This window comes from Lonchura striata, chromosome 2, assembly GCF_050655825.1.
Source record: "Lonchura striata isolate lonStrDom1 chromosome 2, ASM5065582v1, whole genome shotgun sequence".
Classification (NCBI taxonomy): domain Eukaryota; kingdom Metazoa; phylum Chordata; class Aves; order Passeriformes; family Estrildidae; genus Lonchura; species Lonchura striata.
The window spans coordinates 10,340,237-10,359,308 of record NC_140704.1 but is presented as its reverse complement, the minus strand read 5'-3'; the positions used below and the strand labels follow the sequence as shown (position 1 = coordinate 10,359,308).

Sequence of the window (19,072 nt, the reverse complement as noted above, 5' to 3'; positions counted from 1 at the left end):
TTTAGATAGAAATTTGATTGATAAGTAGCAAATTATTAAGAAACACAAAATTGTCATTACAATTCTCTGCATAGATTCTTAATCTAGATAGCTCTCTTGGTTTTGATTTTCATTCTTTGGCATCAGGGCTTTTAAGTTTGTCTTAACTGGTAACACATTTGACATTTGCTTGAAATTATTTCTGATCCAGTGCTACTCTTTTATCTTTAACATTTCTTGTGTGTTAGTGAAATAAACAGTCTGATTTAAGATCTGTAATGTGATAGTTGGCTTGTAAGGACTGCAAGACACTGGTTATATCTTTGTAGTTATAGGAGCAGTTTCGCAATGCTTAATATGGGAAAATCTTTTCCACAAAAGAAGACTACGACTTTAAACCTAAATGTTTGTTTTCTGTATTTCACTTCCCATGAATGAAGCATTTTATTGAAGTAACAATAACCTACCAGTACTGCAGATCCTTTTCCACTGAAAGAATAAACCAGCCCAAAGATGACCTATGTCATCTTATCATAGGTTGTGTACAGCACCAGGGAGGTGACCAGCAGCAGTATTCAAGGCATCTTTGAACTGTTGTCTGTTCAGCCTCCTTAGGTAGCCTGAAGGGTGCTGTCCATCACCTGCAGTCAATATTTAGATGACACAGCACCAAATTTTATGTTAGAAGCAGGATTTCAAAATCATTACTCTCTTTTTTACTGTCAAATTTCAGGTAGGTAAGTCAAGACTGCCTATGTGAAGTTAAAAATGGCAAGAGAAAGACAATATTTTATGGAACCTCTAGGTGTTTCTGCATCACCCGACCATGTCCTTTTGCTTGACATCCCTCTTCTTGTACACTCTATAAATGTACATTTAGGAAGATAATTAATCTGTAGAAATCAGTCTTTTTAACACTTCCTGATCAACAAACTGGAGTTCTCCTAGATGTTGCTATCTGGCTGCAGTTTGTGTGTCACCTGAGGTTTTTCATGCTCAGAACGGTGCAGCTGGGAGGAATCACTGAAGCTGAACAAATACTGACAAGGGGCTGAAAAATAAGTCTATTAAAGGGCTTAGTCGCTCATTTAACCTTCTGGGTTCAGTTCCAAGTAATATTTATGCTGACACAGGAGTCTGTGATTAAGCTATCTGAGGCTTTCTGCTTTGTTCTCCGTGCAGGGATAGACCTGATTGCGGCGTTTTACGGGTGCCTGTACGCGGGCTGTGTGCCAATCACGGTGCGACCGCCGCACCCCCAGAACATCGCCACCACCCTGCCCACCGTGAAGATGATCGTGGAGGTGAGCACACACCTCAGATTGCACCAGTGCATGAAGTTCTTGTGTCTGATGAAAGATTTGTGTTTTTAGGAGCAGTAAGCTGAGTGAGGAGTGCTTGGGTTGAAGAGTTGTGTTCCTTCCGAGGACTCAGGAGTTCAGGGTGTTGCAAAACCAACACTGCTTGGGCAACATGCAACCTGCTCACCTGAGCTGTCACATTTTGCCCCAGTTGCGTGACTCTTTTCAAGAAACATGTTTAAAATGCTTCTTTATATTTAGCTATATACCAAGAGGCATAGGATTCCTCACAGACTGTTGAGAAGAACCTCAGTGGGAAGTTTATCCTCACCCGATGGCATACTCACCTCTGAATATCCAATTGTTCTGCATTTAAAACAATTTCAAAGTTTTATTGTGAAGATGTTGGTTGATCTTTTGTTTCATCCAGGAAATTGTTACTCAGACTTTTTCCTTCAGTGCTTTCTTTTGATATTTTGGCTTTATCTAACAATGTTTAACCTTTGTTGCACATAAATAACTGCAATGTGCTTGGTACTGAGGGAAGTAAAAATAGTTGAAATTAGATAGCCCTTTACATCGGGCAGTTTCTAATTTACTGATTATAATTCTGAAGAAACCAGTTTAAACAAATGTGTTTTAACCATTGATAATTAATTTTGATATTTTCAATTAAAAAGTAGTAGAGATAGTTGTAATTTTTGGTTTTCCTTATGGCATCAGATGCCACAAAGTATCAGAAGAGGTATGAAAAAATTGTTCTATTATTTTCAGGATTCTTGTTATTGAATATTTTGGCACTCAATGTTTTTAAACATCAATTGTTAACAGACAGAAGTGGTGTAAAATGTGCTTTTTCTTTCTCTTTTGATGTTTAATAGCTAAACTAGATGTTTGATTTCATGGTAAAAAACTGACAGATCTAAGCTTGCTTGTATCCATTGTCCCTTTAGATAAAATGTTGACATTTATTAGACATATTAATGCCAGTTTGACTTATAAACCTCTCAGCTTTGTTTTACACAAGAATTTCTTTCAATTTTGAGATTAATGGTCTTGTAGAAATTAAAATACTACAGCTGTCCTTTCACTGCCAATGCAGTCACACAAATCTCCTGAAGTGATGAGGTCAATGCCTGCTGTAACATGTTGTATGTCTGCACAGCACTTTTTGAAGTCAGTAAGAATTACTTCTGAGTAAAATTTGGCCTGCATAATTGTGTTTTTGTGATGAGCTGGTAGTTGTAAAATCTAACTGAATTGAGCCCCACCTTGAGCAGTTCCTAACCTGTAACTAGACTGTGTTCTTTCTCCTTCCCACTTTCCCTGTGTGTTTACCTCTGATGTGGAATTCTCCAGGCATGGATATTCTGTATTTTAGTGAGCCTTCTGATCATCCAGATTATGTCATTCCTGAGGGGGCTGGGAACCACCAACCCTTGAAATTCTTTTTGTTTATGGTTTAGTGTCCCAAATCAAGATTTTTCATGGATTAAGATTAGTGATGTAAGAATTTGCCTCGCCATGACAATGAAAATAGATTAAGGGGTGATGCAGTGACTTTGTTTGTATTCGCTTTTATCTTGAAGTATTTAAACAGTCTGTACAGGGCAATCATGGGATTAGAGTGGCAAGATATTGGAGTTTGATTCAGTGATGTTTGCTCCAAATTTCAAAATGTCCAAATTTCTGGTGTTCTAAAAATTGACTCCCATGAGATCACTGTCAATAGAAGATGTTCTCTTCTGCTCAGTGGTAAAATGATTACTGATTCCTGATTTTATTAGTTTAAACACAGGAAATTTAGAGTGCCATGAAATGTTTCATTTTCCTTAAAAAAAAAACCTCTTAGCAGCATTTGAACAGATTTTCAGAGTTTGGGGAAAAGAAAAAAATGTTGCCTTTCCAGTTTTTCACATGTTTTATCTTCAGTGATTTCAGTGCTTTTATTCATGTTTGCCTGAATTCCTTAAGCATATTAATTTTTATTAATATGAATAAGAAGTATTTTCATTAAGTGAGCAATATTCTTTTAGTTGATACCTATGAACTTTTAAGAACAGCAAATCTAAAAGGAGAATTCAGCATCTATCATTTAAAGTTTGGTGCAGATGGAATTTGCTGTAAGCTCAGCATTTCACTTCTTAGTGCTACTTCCACAATTTCTGTTCTAGAGCTAATTTTGCCAATATCAGAACAGCTCCCAGTGGTTTATCACTAGCTCAGGAACTGGAAATACATGGCTGACATAAAATTGACTTAAGATAGCAAAATTATTAATATAAAATGCCAGACTAGGTTTTGGTTTATCTGAAAATATTATTTATGAACCAAGATATGTTATTGTCACATAGGAAATCTTTTGGACACAGTCTTCTTTACTGGCACTTTGGGGTGAAAGCTGATACAATGTGCTGGAAAGGTCACACTCTCACTATTAAGGCACCTTTAATGTCATTACAATGCTCTTCTCAAAGTACAGTTTTCATGTAAGTTGTAAAACTCACATGACTTTGTGAGCTGCATTGTTGAGCATCTTCCCACCTGCCCGTCAGAAAACATAAAGTTGATATCCCTGTGTCCTGTTCTCGCAGAAAATAAGTCATGGTCTTGCCCGTTTTCATGGGGGAATTAATTAGTATCCCGTTGTGTTTTTATTTATTTCTTGAATTTCTAGGTGAGCCGCTCTGCCTGCTTAATGACCACGCAATTAATTTGTAAATTGTTACGGTCGCGAGAGGCGGCAGCAGCGGTGGATATCAGGACATGGCCCCCGGTCCTAGACACAGGTGAGTGCTGGGGCCAGGGGAGCTGTGTCTCCTTTGTCACTGGGCTCCTCAGTGACATACACACGTTTCTGTCTCTGTCTCCACCAGACGATTTGCCAAAGAAGCGGCCTGCACAGATCTACAAACCTTCTAACCCTGAAACACTTGCTTACCTTGACTTCAGTGTCTCCACCACTGGCATGCTGGCAGGGGTAAAGGTAGGGACTTCTTTTTAAAGCTGCCCTTCTTGCCATCCTGCCTGGCTGGCAGGTGGTTGCTCCTAATTTGTGATTCCTCATGATTTTTGGAAGCAGGAATTTAAGTACTTCCTCCATGCAGACATTGTTTGAATCCATTGACATTAAATTAGTTCTTCTCTACTTGATACAGGACTGTGTGTGGTGGGTTTAGCCCCTCTCCTCCTCCTCAAACTAAAAATTTCATTCCATTACTCCTGTGCGTAGACCACTAGTTTGTCTGCCTGAAGCATTTTTCAGCTTGGGCATCTGTTATTCCCATTTTATGAAGGAAATGAGACTGTCATCCTTTTTCTGCTTGTTCCAGTGCCCCTGGAATTGCTCCCTTCTTTTGCAACTCAGCTAGTTGCCACTGGTGGTCAATATTCTTTTCTCCTTGTAATTAAGGGCCCTGATGATTTCTTTGTATATTCACCCAGTATAGTATTAGAGTAAGCTGCAAAAATTCATTGATAGATTTGTTTGCTAAGATGAGGCCTTTTGAGCTCTTGAAATATATTCTGCCATTTTCTCCAGCCTTTTAGCCACAATTCATCAAATCTGTTTTCCCTAACTTATGTATCCCACTATTGGTTTCATCAAGACACACTAAAATCACTCTGTTGTTATTCTTACCTGTTTCTTTCTTACTCCTATTTGTTGCATATCCAAGGATTATGATTATTTTAGCAATTCTGCTGGTGTGTCACACTTGAAGCCTATGCTGAATCACACTCCTTAGTATCACCCATCTATTTGAAGAAAGTGTCAGCATAATTTATAAACAAAGAAAACATCCTTTTCCCAGTTTTTGGGTGAAGAGATGGAAGCACAGAGCTGTTGAAGTGACCAGCCTGAGGTTGATAGTTAAATGATTGACATGGCTGACTGTAGCATATTGGACACTCCTGCAGCATTTATTCCATGTAACTTTGAATAGCTACAATGCCTAGAGATGTAGAGTAGTCATTGAGCTCTTCAGTAGACAGAGAGAAGCAGGGACTTTAAGGGTGTAATTTATCTGACTTATCTACAACAGCTATTTTTTAAAGGCGTGAATGTCATATAAGTCTTCATTTCCTCTAGAGAAAGCCTCAAATGATTGTTTCAGATGCAGTCATCTGTATTAAATCAGGTCTGGATTACACTTTATCAGACTTGCAGAAATGACTACTAACTATGCAAAGTGAGTATTTGGGAAACTTCAAAGATAGTCAAAGTCAGGACAAGTCCATGAGCCTTTCTTAGTGTGGCTAGGGGAAAATACAGATAAATCTATCAAGGAATTCTTTATTAGCTTCTAATATCTGGGTCACAGAGCCTGCAGGTCACTGATTCAGCAGGTTTATGTAAACAGTTACCATCTACTACATCATCACTAGTGATTAATTAATTATAAAATGATCAAAAGAGGCTACAAGGCTTATATTCATAGTGTACTAAATTAAAAGAAATAGCTAAATAACTCCTGTGGCTCCTGAAATTTGATAAATGTTTTCTAATCACTTTTAAAGTAGTAGATTCCACTTGCATTTACTCTCAATATTTTCAATTGCTCATATGCAGTATGGTGTAAAAACTCACAGAACAGCAGTTCTATATCAACAGAGTTCAGTTTAATCCAATGTGGAAAAGTGGTCTTGATTCAGCTGGAGTAGAATTAATTTGCAGGCTGCAGATGATCACCACACACCCCATTCAGAGCTGGTCCTTTTGCATCACTTGGACCACATCCAGCCTCAGTTATGGCTGTCATTGGAATGGAGAAAAAATCACTTCTGGAGATTTATTCCCCTGTTTACTTTAAGATCAAATAAATTTTACCTTCCAAATGCCCATTTTTCCTCCATTACTCTCAGTGAGCAGTGTATAAAGCAACCAGCTCCCTGTGTGGCAGAGATCAAAGTTTTGATAGATTAACTCCTATCCAGACTGTATTTCTAACACTGGTGTCTTTCCTGTTACCAATAGAGAGGAGAAACATTAAAAGATATTTTCCTGCTTCCATTGTCATTAGAACTTGTAAGTCAGGGTGGATGAGTGTGGAAAGCATCCTAAAACTAGGAAAAAAATCAGAATAATTTCCTTTGGATCAGGTTTTTTTATTTCTACTTTCTGCTTATATTATCTTTGAAAGCTTCCTTACCAAGATTTTAAGAGCCTGTTTCTCAACTAGGAGCTGGATAACATGAAGATATTTTACAGATGTTAATTTACAGAAACTTTACTAGGTTTATTGGGGATTTTTATTGCTGAATGATTAGAACCTTAGTACTGTTTTGCTGGCAAAATCCCCACCAATTTAAAAAGTGCTTTGGCATTTTTAATTTATATTTTTAAGAAATACATACTTTAAAATATATTACTGATGATCAACAAAGTGTTTCATTCAGTCATTCATTCCTTTATTCTTGCAGAAAGTGTAGCATGTTATCATTAGCTTTGCATACAGCTTGGAGTACATCTTTAAACCACTCACAACTTTCTTCCTAAATCACTTCAAACTTACCATCCATTCTGTCTCATCTCCCCTTTCACAATTATGTGGATGCCCTCTTGAAGGAAAACTATGTTTTCTAAGATATAAATTACCTGTGGGCATAAAGTCAATATTTATTTGGTGTTTTTATCCTGTAATTGATGTGAGCACTTGGTGCAGTCTGGGAGCGAGTCTTCCAATGACACAGTTGATCATTTTAATTGCTTTGCTGTTGTCTTTCAGATGTCTCATGCAGCCACTAGTGCCTTTTGTCGTTCTATTAAGCTGCAGTGTGAGCTTTATCCCTCCCGGGAAGTCGCAATCTGCTTGGACCCCTACTGTGGACTTGGGTTTGTCCTCTGGTGCCTCTGCAGGTGAGGCTTCACCTCAGCCTTTTCTGAAACACAGTTTCCATTGTACTGTGGCACAACGGAACGGATGATGGGAGTGATGAAAGGATGGGAGGAACAGACAGCACCTCTGGGAGTGCCACAGGCAGTGGGATTTGGAATTGGAATTGCTGGAAGCCGCTGTGTGGTGGGTGTGGTTTGTTTGAGCAGGGCATGGCTGTAGGTGTTTAGACTTGGACGTACAGAGCATCAACACAGCTGCTCATTGACCTCCTGCTGCTTCACTGCTGGCTCTGCAGAGCCTGGCTGGTTTTATTTGATGAAAACAGTGCTTTACCAATATTACCTTAAGGAATTGTGTCCTCTTTTTCTTCTCTAAGCTGAAAGCAGGAGTAGATATCAGGGACTCTCCCATTTGTGAGACTTTCACGATGTGATTTTTGCAGAGACACAAAAGTGTGTTTTCTTGCAGGTACTAGTATGGCAGTAGTAAAGTTATCAGAAAACAAAACATTTCTAGTGAAATGTGAATCAGCTTTTTTGGTTAATAAATTTGGAAATATAACATTTCTGTCAATCTCTATACTCCAGGGAAGTTACAGTTCAGCACTGAAAGCAGGTCTATTGATTTTTTTTTTAAGTTAGCTGGGTTGATGCAGACGCAAAGGAAAAGAACTGTGGGAGTGTTAATGGAGCCCATTTTGATGAAGGCATCTCAGTCACAGTGGTCTGACATCTTTGCTCTATCCACAGAAAGTTCTTTGGTGTTAGCAGTACTGCTATTTTTAGTTGCTAAAATGAAGATAATCCACGGCATTAAAAATACTTTGGATAAACTTTGTACCAATTTACTAAATACTTGAAGGAAATATTATTTGATAACAACTACAACAATTTCTTTTCAGCAATTATTGTTTATTTAAAAGCAGGCTATTGACACAGTTTATTGCCTTTTAAAAATACTTGTTATTAAATTTTAAGTAGGCTAAAGATTAACGGTATTATCTTATTCATTGTTGATCAGGTTCTCTTGATTTAAGCTATACTTGCCTAATACTGTTTTGGATTTTACATAGGGATTACAGTTGCCTTTGTTTTGAAAAACTTCTGGGTTTTCAGTGTTTTATTTAACCAACATAAAACCATTGAGGCTGCAAAAATACCCTACAGAAATAGTGAGATTTTAATTAAGTAACTGTTTTAAGTTTAATTTTTAAATGTTGTTTTTTTAAAGTCAGCTGACTATTTCTGGTAAAGACTTGAGTGTTCCAGCATCTGCTGATGTCAGAACTGTTAGACCAGGGAACATCTTTGCAGCACCATAGGAGTCTCAGCTAAGGAATGTATCACTGTATAGGATACTGCTGGAAGAGAGAGCATCCAGGAATAACTTCTATGCAACATCATGATAGAGCCATAAAACAGATAAATGTTGATCTGTCCAAAACCCAAATAATTTGTGGCGCCCAAGACTCTCCTGAATGCAAATTTTTTTTTTCCTTCCAGAATCATTTTTCCAACAAATAAGTGTTTGCTGCCCTTAGGTCCTTCCCAATACTGATAGTATTCAGCCTTTCAGAAGGAGAAGATTGTTTATGACTGACAAGTGAATTAAGGCTGCAAGCCTCTGGGAGAAAGCAGAGTCCGGGCTCATTTGTAGCTTACAGAAAGAATAGAAAATTTTATATACCATTTTCAAAGAAGATAAAGGAGACAAGGGATTTGAAGGAACTGAGATCAGGCCAGCAGCACTCTAGTCTTATGAACCTTCACATCAATCTCTTCTTTGCCACTGATCCCCTGTTCCTATTAAATCAGAAAAACTGCTAGAATAGCAATTGTCATTTGGAGAAAACTGGAATCAGATACAGCCCAATTAATTCCACTTACGAATCTAACTTCCATTTCATTACTATTTTAGAAATTAGTATTATTTGATGTGAAAGGGAAAAAATACATCCTGGAGTTTATAAGGCCCTTACTCCTCATGACTTAAAATTTTGTGACTTTGCATTTTACCCTTTGAGGTTCAGCATAACTGGAACCTGCCCAACATTTCAATCCAGATTTCTAACTCAAAGAATTCTACTCTAAACTTATGATTGTCTGTCACCACTTCCACTTACTAAATTAATATTTCTAATGGCATATGGAAATGAAGTTTGATCTTCAATTTTTTATAAGTTAGGGGCTTTTGAGAGTTAAATAGGAACTCTTTGTTTTTGGCAGGAAGCAAGAACAACCTCCTGTGCTGGGTGCAGTTAAAAGTACATTTAAATTCCTTTATTAACTAGACCAAAGGAGGCATTGGCTAAGGAATTGAAAGAAAAACTAACCTTTTATCCCCGTTGTAGGTGCTTAGATGTTGTGCTGGCCTGCTCCACTGCGGTGCCCCAGAATGCCCCATTCTGTGAGGTCAAAGCTACTTAGGAAAGCTGCTGGAGCATGGAGCCAGCCCTTTGGTAAGTTTGGAATATATTGCATAGTTTTGCAAAGTTTTTTATTTTTTTAAAATTTATTATTTTATGGCCTAAAGGTTATAAAATAATAAAGAAAAGAAACCTTGCAAAGCAGAGCAATACATTAAAAAGAACTGGTCCCTCTAAAGTGGCTGCATGCTCCAGCAGGGTTTCCTTGGAACCTTTGCCATTGAACAGCAAGTCCTGGGTGTGGCAGCAGACAGCAGCCCCATGTGAGTTCACAAGCCCCTAACTTCCTAATTTTACCAAGTTCTTACTCATGATTCAATAAAAGAATACATTATCTTTATGGTTTTTCTCTTTAATAATCTCATTTATCCATTCTGAGAAGGTGATCCTAGTGTTCTGACTTGTATTGCATTACATTTTAAAATGTATTACATTCTTTTAAAGGAAAAAAAATTTCCTCAAATGTAAAAAAAATGAACACTAAATCCCATTGTTCAGAAATGCTTCCTGAAATTAAGATGACCCTGTCTTAATGCTTCTCACTGTGGGGCAGAATACAGCATTCTGCAGTTCATTAGTGAGGATTCACTTAATTGATAGTTGATGAGTAATGCAATAGAATAAGAATTTTCCCTCTACTTTAGCCCAGCTAAGCCAACATAAATTGCAATTCTACTTTTACTGCTGGAAGACAGAATTGTCCTTGCTTAATGTACAAATTAATGTACAAATTAAGTACATTAATAGTTTTAAATAAACTTTATTTATATTCTCAGAAACAGAATCTGTCAAGTGTAAGTCAGTGAGAAAGACTGGACCAGAGGAACAGAATTTTCTGGTCTCCAGCAGCCATGCAATAAATAACATGACTTTTATGAAATGGTCCAGGGAAGGCTCTCCATGGAAGGTACTTTCTCCTGTCCTGCTCCTGCTGCCTCTGTTTCATAGCATGAAGCCAAAATCCACAGTGGTGCTGCCAGGTGGCTTCTGCTGCACAAAGACTGCAAGGTTTCTTAGTAACCAGTCAGATGGAACTGTGCAAGAAGTAAGCAAAGGATTGCAATATCGACAAGAGAACTGCATTTTAGGGAAGTGTATGGTGGTAGGAATCACTGATTATTGTTAGGTTTTTTAGGCTAACTTAAAGGTAACTGGCAGGCATGAGCATTTCACCCAGTTTCCAGCCCATGTGCAGCAAATTAAAGGCAAGACTGCATAAAGAAGTCTAAATGCCACATCAGAACTGGATAACTCTGACATGGGAAGTGATATGAACATAAACATCTGTCATGTATTTTGCAAAGTGCATAACTGGCACAGAAAGAGTGTGAAGGTGTGTTGTCTGCCCACACACTGCTGTGTGCCAGTTTCCTGGAGAGTCTGTAGCCAGTGGCAATTTGTGGAAGAGGCAATTTGCTTTCCTTCCACATTACATCAGTACTGTTAAACCTGCCTCAAGCCTGGAAAGTTCAAGGGCAGCTGAACACCCTGAGTCACCTTGATACGTGAGCTTTGAGATGAGTTGGCAGACTTACCCCATCACCTCTGGAGGCATACCCATACATGGGGTATAAGTGAGGCAGGAGAGATGATGATAAGGAATCAGAATGATGCTCAAGGCTGAGCAATGGCCTTTTGCTGTCTCTGGTACTCATGGATTATCTGCTTGCAATGTGTAGTCATGCTCTTAGAGCACTATGTGCCTGAGATCTGTTGGATCTCCAGAACTGAAGATTTAATTTTGGCCCAAGTCTTTTGAAGCCTAAGAGAGATATATTCCCTAACACTATCCTCTATAGCTTGTACTGTCCTTCCTACAAGCTCTGGTCCAGGTAATTGTGAAGACTTTTGTTCCACCAAACACCCAGTTCCCATACCTGTCCCTCATCACCAAGTGCTAAATATCATCTGTAGAAATGCAGAAACCAAATGCAAACACTTACAGGATTCAGCAGTACCCACCTGCCTCCTCCAGGGCAGTGGGGAAGCAGCTCATGTCACCCGACAAGGACACAGGAGTCAGGGCAGTGATGGGTCAGTAACTGCCAGAATGCAATTGCAAATTGCACTTGCCATTGTCAGCATTTATTGACCTTCTGAAATGTTTGGAACTATAAAAGAACCTCAGCTTTTACTGCTGATCTGCCTCAGCACAATATGGGCTAAAGCTCCAATTCAGTGGAGCAGTGGAGTGCCAAGAGGTCCTTCCAGGAGTCTCCGTATGCTGCCAGAACAGCACGGCCAGTGCTGTGATCAGATGGTGCCATCGTACCAAAATACATCCTGGAGCTTTTACCTGGAGTGTTCCTGTCCTTGAGCAGCCCTTGCTTAGTGCAGGCAGACAGGGCTCTTCACTTACTGATAAAATCCAAGGCTTTGTCCACCACGTGAATACTTTTTTTTCCCCTGGATTGCTCTGCAGTACTCTAAAGGAAGACAGCATTTCTAAAAGGTGATCTTGCATCTCAGCCACCCCTGCATTTCACTCTCCATCTGCATCCCAAAAGGTGATCCAGGGATGCTCTGCACTGTGTCTGTTCCTGATGTTAAGACCTGCATCGGGAGGTGGATACTTTTGTGACAATCTTGATACAGTTCCTTCACAGTATTTACATAAGTAAAATCTTACACCTAGTCCATTGTATCATATATTGTTGCAATCTCAGACAAGGGAATTTAAGTTCAACTGTTCATATTTAAACTCCTGTGTTTTTCCTAATATCCCATTTATCCCCCTGCTGCCAGTGTTCACCATTATTTTGCTCGTTCCCAAGCTGACAGCTTAACCATCTTAACTACCATTGTTTCAAGGTGAGATGGAACTACCTCACCTTGTTCAGTACCTCTGCTTCAGAATTAACTCTACCAAATCTAGAATTCCATACCAGGCTGAACCTACCAAACTTCTCTGCCATTCCTAGAATTACATGGAGGCAGCATTGGCAAAGCTTTCTGTAGGTTTGGAACCATATCAAGCTTCATCCAGCGCCTCCAGTGCAGCTTTGCACAACTTTAGTTTGTTCAAGCACCTCTTTGTGACGTTTGGGATTCATGCTAAGCAAGCACCCTCTAACATCTCACAATGGTTTAAAACCGCTCAAATGGTATGAAATACTTCAACCTGCTGCATGGGGATATTTTTTCCTCAGCTTTTTCTTTACCAAAACATGGGTGATAGACAACTTCTCAGTGGAATATAAATCCCTGAATTTTCAGGGATATGTAGCATTTTGTGGCTTGGACAGATACACAAATTCTGTGTAATGTTTCAGAGATTGATTCAGGGAGCTGAGCCAAATGATGGCCGACGTCGTGGTGACCAGGTGCTGCATAAACCACTTCAGCTGTGGAACTGGCACATTCACCCCACAATTATGCTTTTGTAGTTCTTCTTGTAGCTCCACCAACTGCTCTTGCAAATCAGAGGATGTGCATGGATTATTAAACCACAGCTCAGTAGGCAAAGCCTGTGCTGGGTGTGAAGTTTGCAGGCACGGTATCAGCTGGCTTTAAGTTTGTGTATTGCAGTCAAGAGCAGCACGTGTGAGGCTCTCCACCACAGATAGTTTTCTTCCTGCTAGATATTTCCTTCTGCTGTGCAGTTTGATCCTGAACTCCACAGTATTTTTGAGGCATTAGAAAACTCAGAAAACATACTAGCAATATCTTAATTTGTTTAAGTCTAATTGGAGTAATTTTTTTAGTCTAAGCCTGATCATAAGAATATTTGTTTCCCTCAGTCTGAAGGCTTTGGGTTATTTTGCATCCAGATCCTCATGCTTTGCTGCAGGACTGTTGGTGGGAGCCAAACTGAAGCTGCATCAAGGGAAATATAGGTTGGATATTAGGAAGAAGTTTTTCACTGGTAGAGTGATAAAGGTCTGGAATGGCCTGCCCAGGGAGGTGGTGGAGTCACCATCCCTGGATGTGTTTAAAACAAGACTGGATGTGGCACTCAGTGCCATGGTTTAGTTGAGGTGTTAGGGCATGGGTTGGACTCGAAGATCTTTAAGGTCTCTTCCAACCCAGTTATTCTGTGTGAATTCTGTGAAAACCACCTTCTTGTCCATAAGTTGATCAAGACATGTAGACAGTTCACCCTCACACATTAGTGTTGCTAAGGGGAAAAACATTTGTCTTTGGTGTAAATTCTGCTATTTTGAATGATTTCCTGGTAAAATACACTTGGAATCAATTTTCTGTTTTCCTACCAATGCAGCAATGCAGTTTTCTTCTCAAATATTACTGTGGAGTTTGTGCAAACACTTTTCAGTACAGAGATACAGTTTGTTCTTTTGATTTGGTTTTGATTTTGGTATGTCTGCCCAGTTGAATAAGTGATACCTGAGGGATCTTAATGTGGTTGTAATAGTTCTCCCACATTTGACACCCTGGCATCATGTTTATTATTGTGCAGATAACTTTTTCACCTGATACTGGTTGCATCAATTAGAGAAATTCAGGGTCAGGGGGAAGGGTTTGAAGGTGAATCTCTGTATACCATATTTGTACAGATTGGAGGCCATCTCAGATTTTTACTTGAATGATTACTGCTTCCTGTTTGTAAGAATTATGTATTTGCCAGACAGATTGCACACCTTGATTGTTTGTTGAGTCCTAAGCAGGCTTTTGGTCTTACTTCTCTGAAAAACTTAATAGACTTTGCTGAGAATAAAAGAGTGAGGTAATATTTATAGTAAAAATTGGTACTACTCCCTGGCTGGTTTGGTCTTTTGCTTGAGTTCAGGGCATTCCCCTTTCAGGTGTGGGTAATGCTGCCAAGATCTCTTTCCACATGTTTATGCAGCACATGCTCAAGGTTCAGTGATACTTCATTCTGATTCCATGAAAGGGTAATGGTTCATTTGCCCGCCCCGTGCGTGGCCACCGTGTCAGCCCCATCGCAGAACACATCACTCCACAGCAAGCCACTGCTCATCAATCACCCAGTGTGGCATAAATGGGGACAAGCAGTCAAAGATACAATTTCTCCTCTGTGATAAATGAAATTGCTTGAACTGTAGTTCATACATATTCCATGACATCCTCAGGCTCATACTTCAGTGGAGACCTAAACAATTTGAATTATTAACTGCTGTTGTGGCTGGACTTGTTCACCTCTTTTGCCTTTATTGTGCCAAGTAAAGACATCCAGGTCACACAAACCTCGTTCTACATGGCACAGCTTTTGAAAGCACTCTCATCTGGGTTTGGGGAAAATGGGGAGGGAATGTGTGTGTGTGTGTGTGTGTGTGTGTGTGTGTGTGTGTGTGTGTGTGAAGCCCATCTGCAAGAATTGCAAAGGTGCCTGATGTCCAGTGTGACAGAGATGTTCATATTCCTGAAAATAAGGTTCCGTTTCATGTCCTACCTCAGACACTTGCATTTGAAAACATTGACTTTACTTTACCAAGCTGGCATTTCAAGTTTTCAAGTCACAAATGAGATTCTCTTATGCATCATAAATCTTGGAGGCTTTTATGGTCCTTTCTCAGAACTTCTATGATTTGGAGGCTGTACGCTGTCACCATTCCGATTTGAAATATCTACAGATCACAAATTGAGATGAGAGGGGACTGTAAAATTGATGGTAAATCTGCCTGTGTCAGATGAGTGAACAACATAGAACCCATGGGAAATAAAGTCATCAAATTGGGAATATCTTTCCCTTGGGGAGATTCTTAGGTACCAGTGAAATTAGCTCTGACATGATTTTTCCCTCAGGGACCCTGATAATTGTATTTTTGCAATATTTATGCTCAGTGGGTATCCAGTATTAAAGAGATGTAGCATATTTGAGTTTCAGAAGTTCATAAAACTTTCACAGAAGAAATTTAAAACTACAAGGGATGTTAAATTAGGGCCAAATTTACTCCCTTGAAAATTATTGCAGATGTCTTGCTTGCTTTTGCAGGAGGCAGGTTACTTCCATATTAAGTAATAAAGTACTCTTTTAGTCAAGGTCTCTTAAAAAACTAATTACTCAATCCAATGTATTTTTCAGCAGCATTTAATTTTTCTTAATATTATTACACCACTTATTCACACAATAACTGAGCTATTTTGCTCTTTTTGGTACAGTCCTAACAGCAAAGTCCACTAGATTTTTAAGTGAATTAATAGTTTAGGAGCACATGCTGCCTACAGTCCTTGTGACTCATCATAGACTCTGCAAGAACAGCAAAAAAACAGGGTTAAACATTATGTTAAACTTCTGGAGCTGTGAAGCACTGTGAGGCTTTACATGATCCAGCCAGTGCTGTGATAAACTGTAAATTCACCTACGCCATGGCTCGTCTGTGGACACGGGTGCTTAGTGTGTGTTCATGAATCTTGTGTCTTGCAGCGTTTATTCAGGCCACCAGTCTATTCTGATCCCTCCCTCAGAGCTGGAGACCAACCCTGCCCTGTGGCTTCTTGCCGTGAGTCAGTACAAAGTGAGAGACACTTTTTGTTCCTATTCAGTCATGGAGCTCTGTACTAAGGGACTCGGTTCGCAAACAGAGTCGCTGAAGGTGAGTGGTTCTGCTCTCCTGCACGCCCCGCTGCCTGCACGGTGGGCTTGGGAGCCTTGAACATTCTGCTGAGTGTCTGCTGGGAGGAAAAAAATCATCAAAGGGCACAGGCAGCTTCCACAGAACCCACTTTGCTCCTTGTCAAAGGCTGTGTAGCAATACTAGTCATTCTTCAGATCACAGGGCTATTAAACATCAAGGAAAGGCTTTTATTTACCTAAGCTTTCTGATGTGTGTTGCAGCCTATGTTGATAGGCAAGTGTTGGAAAACAGAGGTGTAAATGGCCAAGAGGCTTAAGGAGTATTACATTGTACAGTGTGTTTTATGAATACCCTGGTTATATGAAGTATTAGTTTGGTTTTGACCTCTATCGTTAAATAATCACATGCTTAAAAGTACCTGTGTTGTTTTAACTAGATGGTCCATGTCGTATGGACAGGAGGGTAAATCTCCCTTTCCCCCCAGAAATTTAAAGCCAGGTGGCCAGTTAAATATCTGAAATAATCTGGAATTTCCCATGTGCTACTGAAATAAATTGAATCTTGAGATGCTTATATTTATGATGTCTCCAGCCTTTACCATCCTCTCTTAATAATTTCCTAATCAGTTTTTCCAAGTCTAGACATTGCTTCCTGTTTTCTGTTATTCACTGTCGCCTGAATTAATTTGGGGAAATAGCATTCCCTCCCTTCAGAATTAGCATGCCCATCATTTCCTATGTGCTAATGTTGAGATGACAAGCAAGTATGTGCTTCTTCAGCTATTAGAGTGTCATCTGGCCATCTGGGCTCCAGGAAAAATGGAAACTGTCCTGATACCTTAGCCTCTGTTCTGCTGTTCCTCTTGAATCATATTACCTGCATAATACACTTAAGAACTTCTGTTTTGCATTAAACCTGCCTGTTTGTGCCCTTTGTTACATTTTGACTTCTTTTTAGGCAAGGGGACTGGACCTTTCACGTGTACGGACGTGTGTAGTAGTGGCTGAAGAACGACCTCGGATAGCTCTTACTCAGTCATTTTCAAAGTTATTTAAAGACCTGGGTCTCCATCCACGGGCTGTCAGCACATCACTTGGCTGTAGAGTAAACCTGGCAATATGTTTGCAGGTAAGAGTTTTCACTCCTTAAGCTCAAAGTTGTTTCAAGGAAATGGTTTTCAGTAAGAAGCATTCATTGTATTTCCTTTGGCTGTTTGATGATAGACATACTAAGAAAATGCATGTAGTACTTAATGTTCTTGCATACACAGGTAGTGAATTTCTGTTACTTTGTCAACAATTCATCCCTCTCATGTTGCAATCATAGCATTTATTCTGCCCATGAATACAGTAATTAGAAAAGCACCTGACAGTCACAGAATGTGTGCTCTGTACTCCAGAGCCAGTATGTAATCATGTCATGTAAATGACAGTTTCCAAGTGGATTCCTTCTGTTCGTAAAACACTTCCAACCTTTACTTGTTTAACTAGGTAGATATTTTCTGCATACAAGGAAGATTATTTTGCTGTATCTCTTCTGTTTTGATCCTCTAACCAGAAAAAAAGTCCCAAGGATAATACAGGATGTAACATGCATTCTCCAGGAATCTTTACTGAGTCGTGATTTTAATGACCGATGGAGCACTGTAGCTATCTGGCCTGAATTTCTGAATAGCATCTAGTTTTTCAACCAGTGATAACTGCACCAAGCAAATAGTTTTAGGTTGATTTAGAGTATAGTATTTTATCTTTGAGGACTTCATGTGATGAAAGGTAACTTGCCTTTTTTTAGGATGTTCCGTTTTTAATTAATTTCACCTTATTCCCATTTTAAAATCATCTGGCATTAAATCCAGACATTTTTTATTCTAGAATAAGAATCTCATTTCTGTCATTCATCTAATACACATCTTAATTTTGATAAATAGGTAAATGATCTTAATACATGCTTTCCTGACCTCTGTCTCATTTTTGTGACTCTTGATCTCTTTCTGTCCTTGCAAATCTGGTTTCAGAGTTGCACATATTATTCCTGTAATAATACCATAGGTGTCCTACTCAGGTGTAATACGTTTTCTGATTTAATAACCTTTAAAATACTAAAAGAATCATCTTCTGCATCAGCAGCTGCTCTGGCTGGGAAGTTGCATATCCATTTGGTCATGTGCCATGTCTCTAACCTCTTCAAAGTCACTGTGTCCTCAGTAGGACTTGCCTGTACTCTGTGTGGTCCATCCTGCATTTCAAACCTGGCAGCTGCCCCTGGTTTATGTGAAGGACTTCTCATGAAGGTCACATGGGTACCTGCTTTGGTGTGGAAGTCAGAGCAAGTCTTCTCAGGGACACTGCAAATAAGAATCTGCTATTCATTTTCTGATTGTGAATGTAAATATTTTTTAATCCAAAAAACTGACAAATTGAGGTTATGGGTTCAGCACAGAGCAGTATGTCTGTGCCTGCTTTAGCCTCTTGCCTTTGCAATGTTACCAGGATATGAATACAAGGAGGTGTGCCACAGTACTGCTTGCTTTCTCTCTGACTGTAGCAGAGGATACCTACATCCCTAGGGTGTCATTAATTATTACTGTCAAGCATATGACAAGGCAAAGCTGAGCAGGGTTAAAAGTCATTCTGTTGCCCAGAGGTGGAGTTGTTTGGTTTGCCATTCTGTAACTGGTACCATAAATATTCTCCAGGAATAAAAAAGTTTTAGAAAGGAGGGGAATCAGGGAATAGATGACATGCCTTCATTGGAAGCAGATCTGGATGGGGCCTGTCAGCTCTCCCAGCAGCTGTGGTGGAGCTGCTTCTGAAAAAGAGCTCAACTTCTCTGGCTTCTGGTCCTTGGAGAGACCAGACATGAAGGATGCTTTAGATTACAAGGGCAATTTTTTAGCTGCAGAGGTTTGCTTGCCACCAATGAAAATCTCCATTTTAGATGTGCACCAATCTCTGGATGGTTCATGGTCGTTGCTTCACTTATAAATCCTTAATTCAGGACAAATAATAAAATCAGAGGATAACACTAAGGAGC

The 19,072-nt window shown here is 39.4% G+C and overlaps 1 protein-coding gene across 10 annotated transcripts in view; it reads left to right on the top strand.

The window, feature by feature from the left end:
• DIP2C (DIP2 acetate--CoA ligase C (putative)) overlaps window positions 1–19,072 on the top strand; it is a 307,261-nt gene that overhangs the window by 253,510 nt on the left and 34,679 nt on the right. For all 10 annotated transcript variants that reach the window (XM_021528802.4, XM_021528799.4, XM_085572960.1 and 7 more), the window contains 6 exons: window positions 1,162–1,283; window positions 3,958–4,069; window positions 4,157–4,266; window positions 7,007–7,137; window positions 15,889–16,057; window positions 16,997–17,167. In XM_021528802.4, coding sequence (XP_021384477.1) covers window positions 1,162–1,283; window positions 3,958–4,069; window positions 4,157–4,266; window positions 7,007–7,137; window positions 15,889–16,057; window positions 16,997–17,167 — 815 coding nt within the window. The remainder of the gene's footprint in view (window positions 1–1,161; window positions 1,284–3,957; window positions 4,070–4,156; window positions 4,267–7,006; window positions 7,138–15,888; window positions 16,058–16,996; window positions 17,168–19,072) is intronic.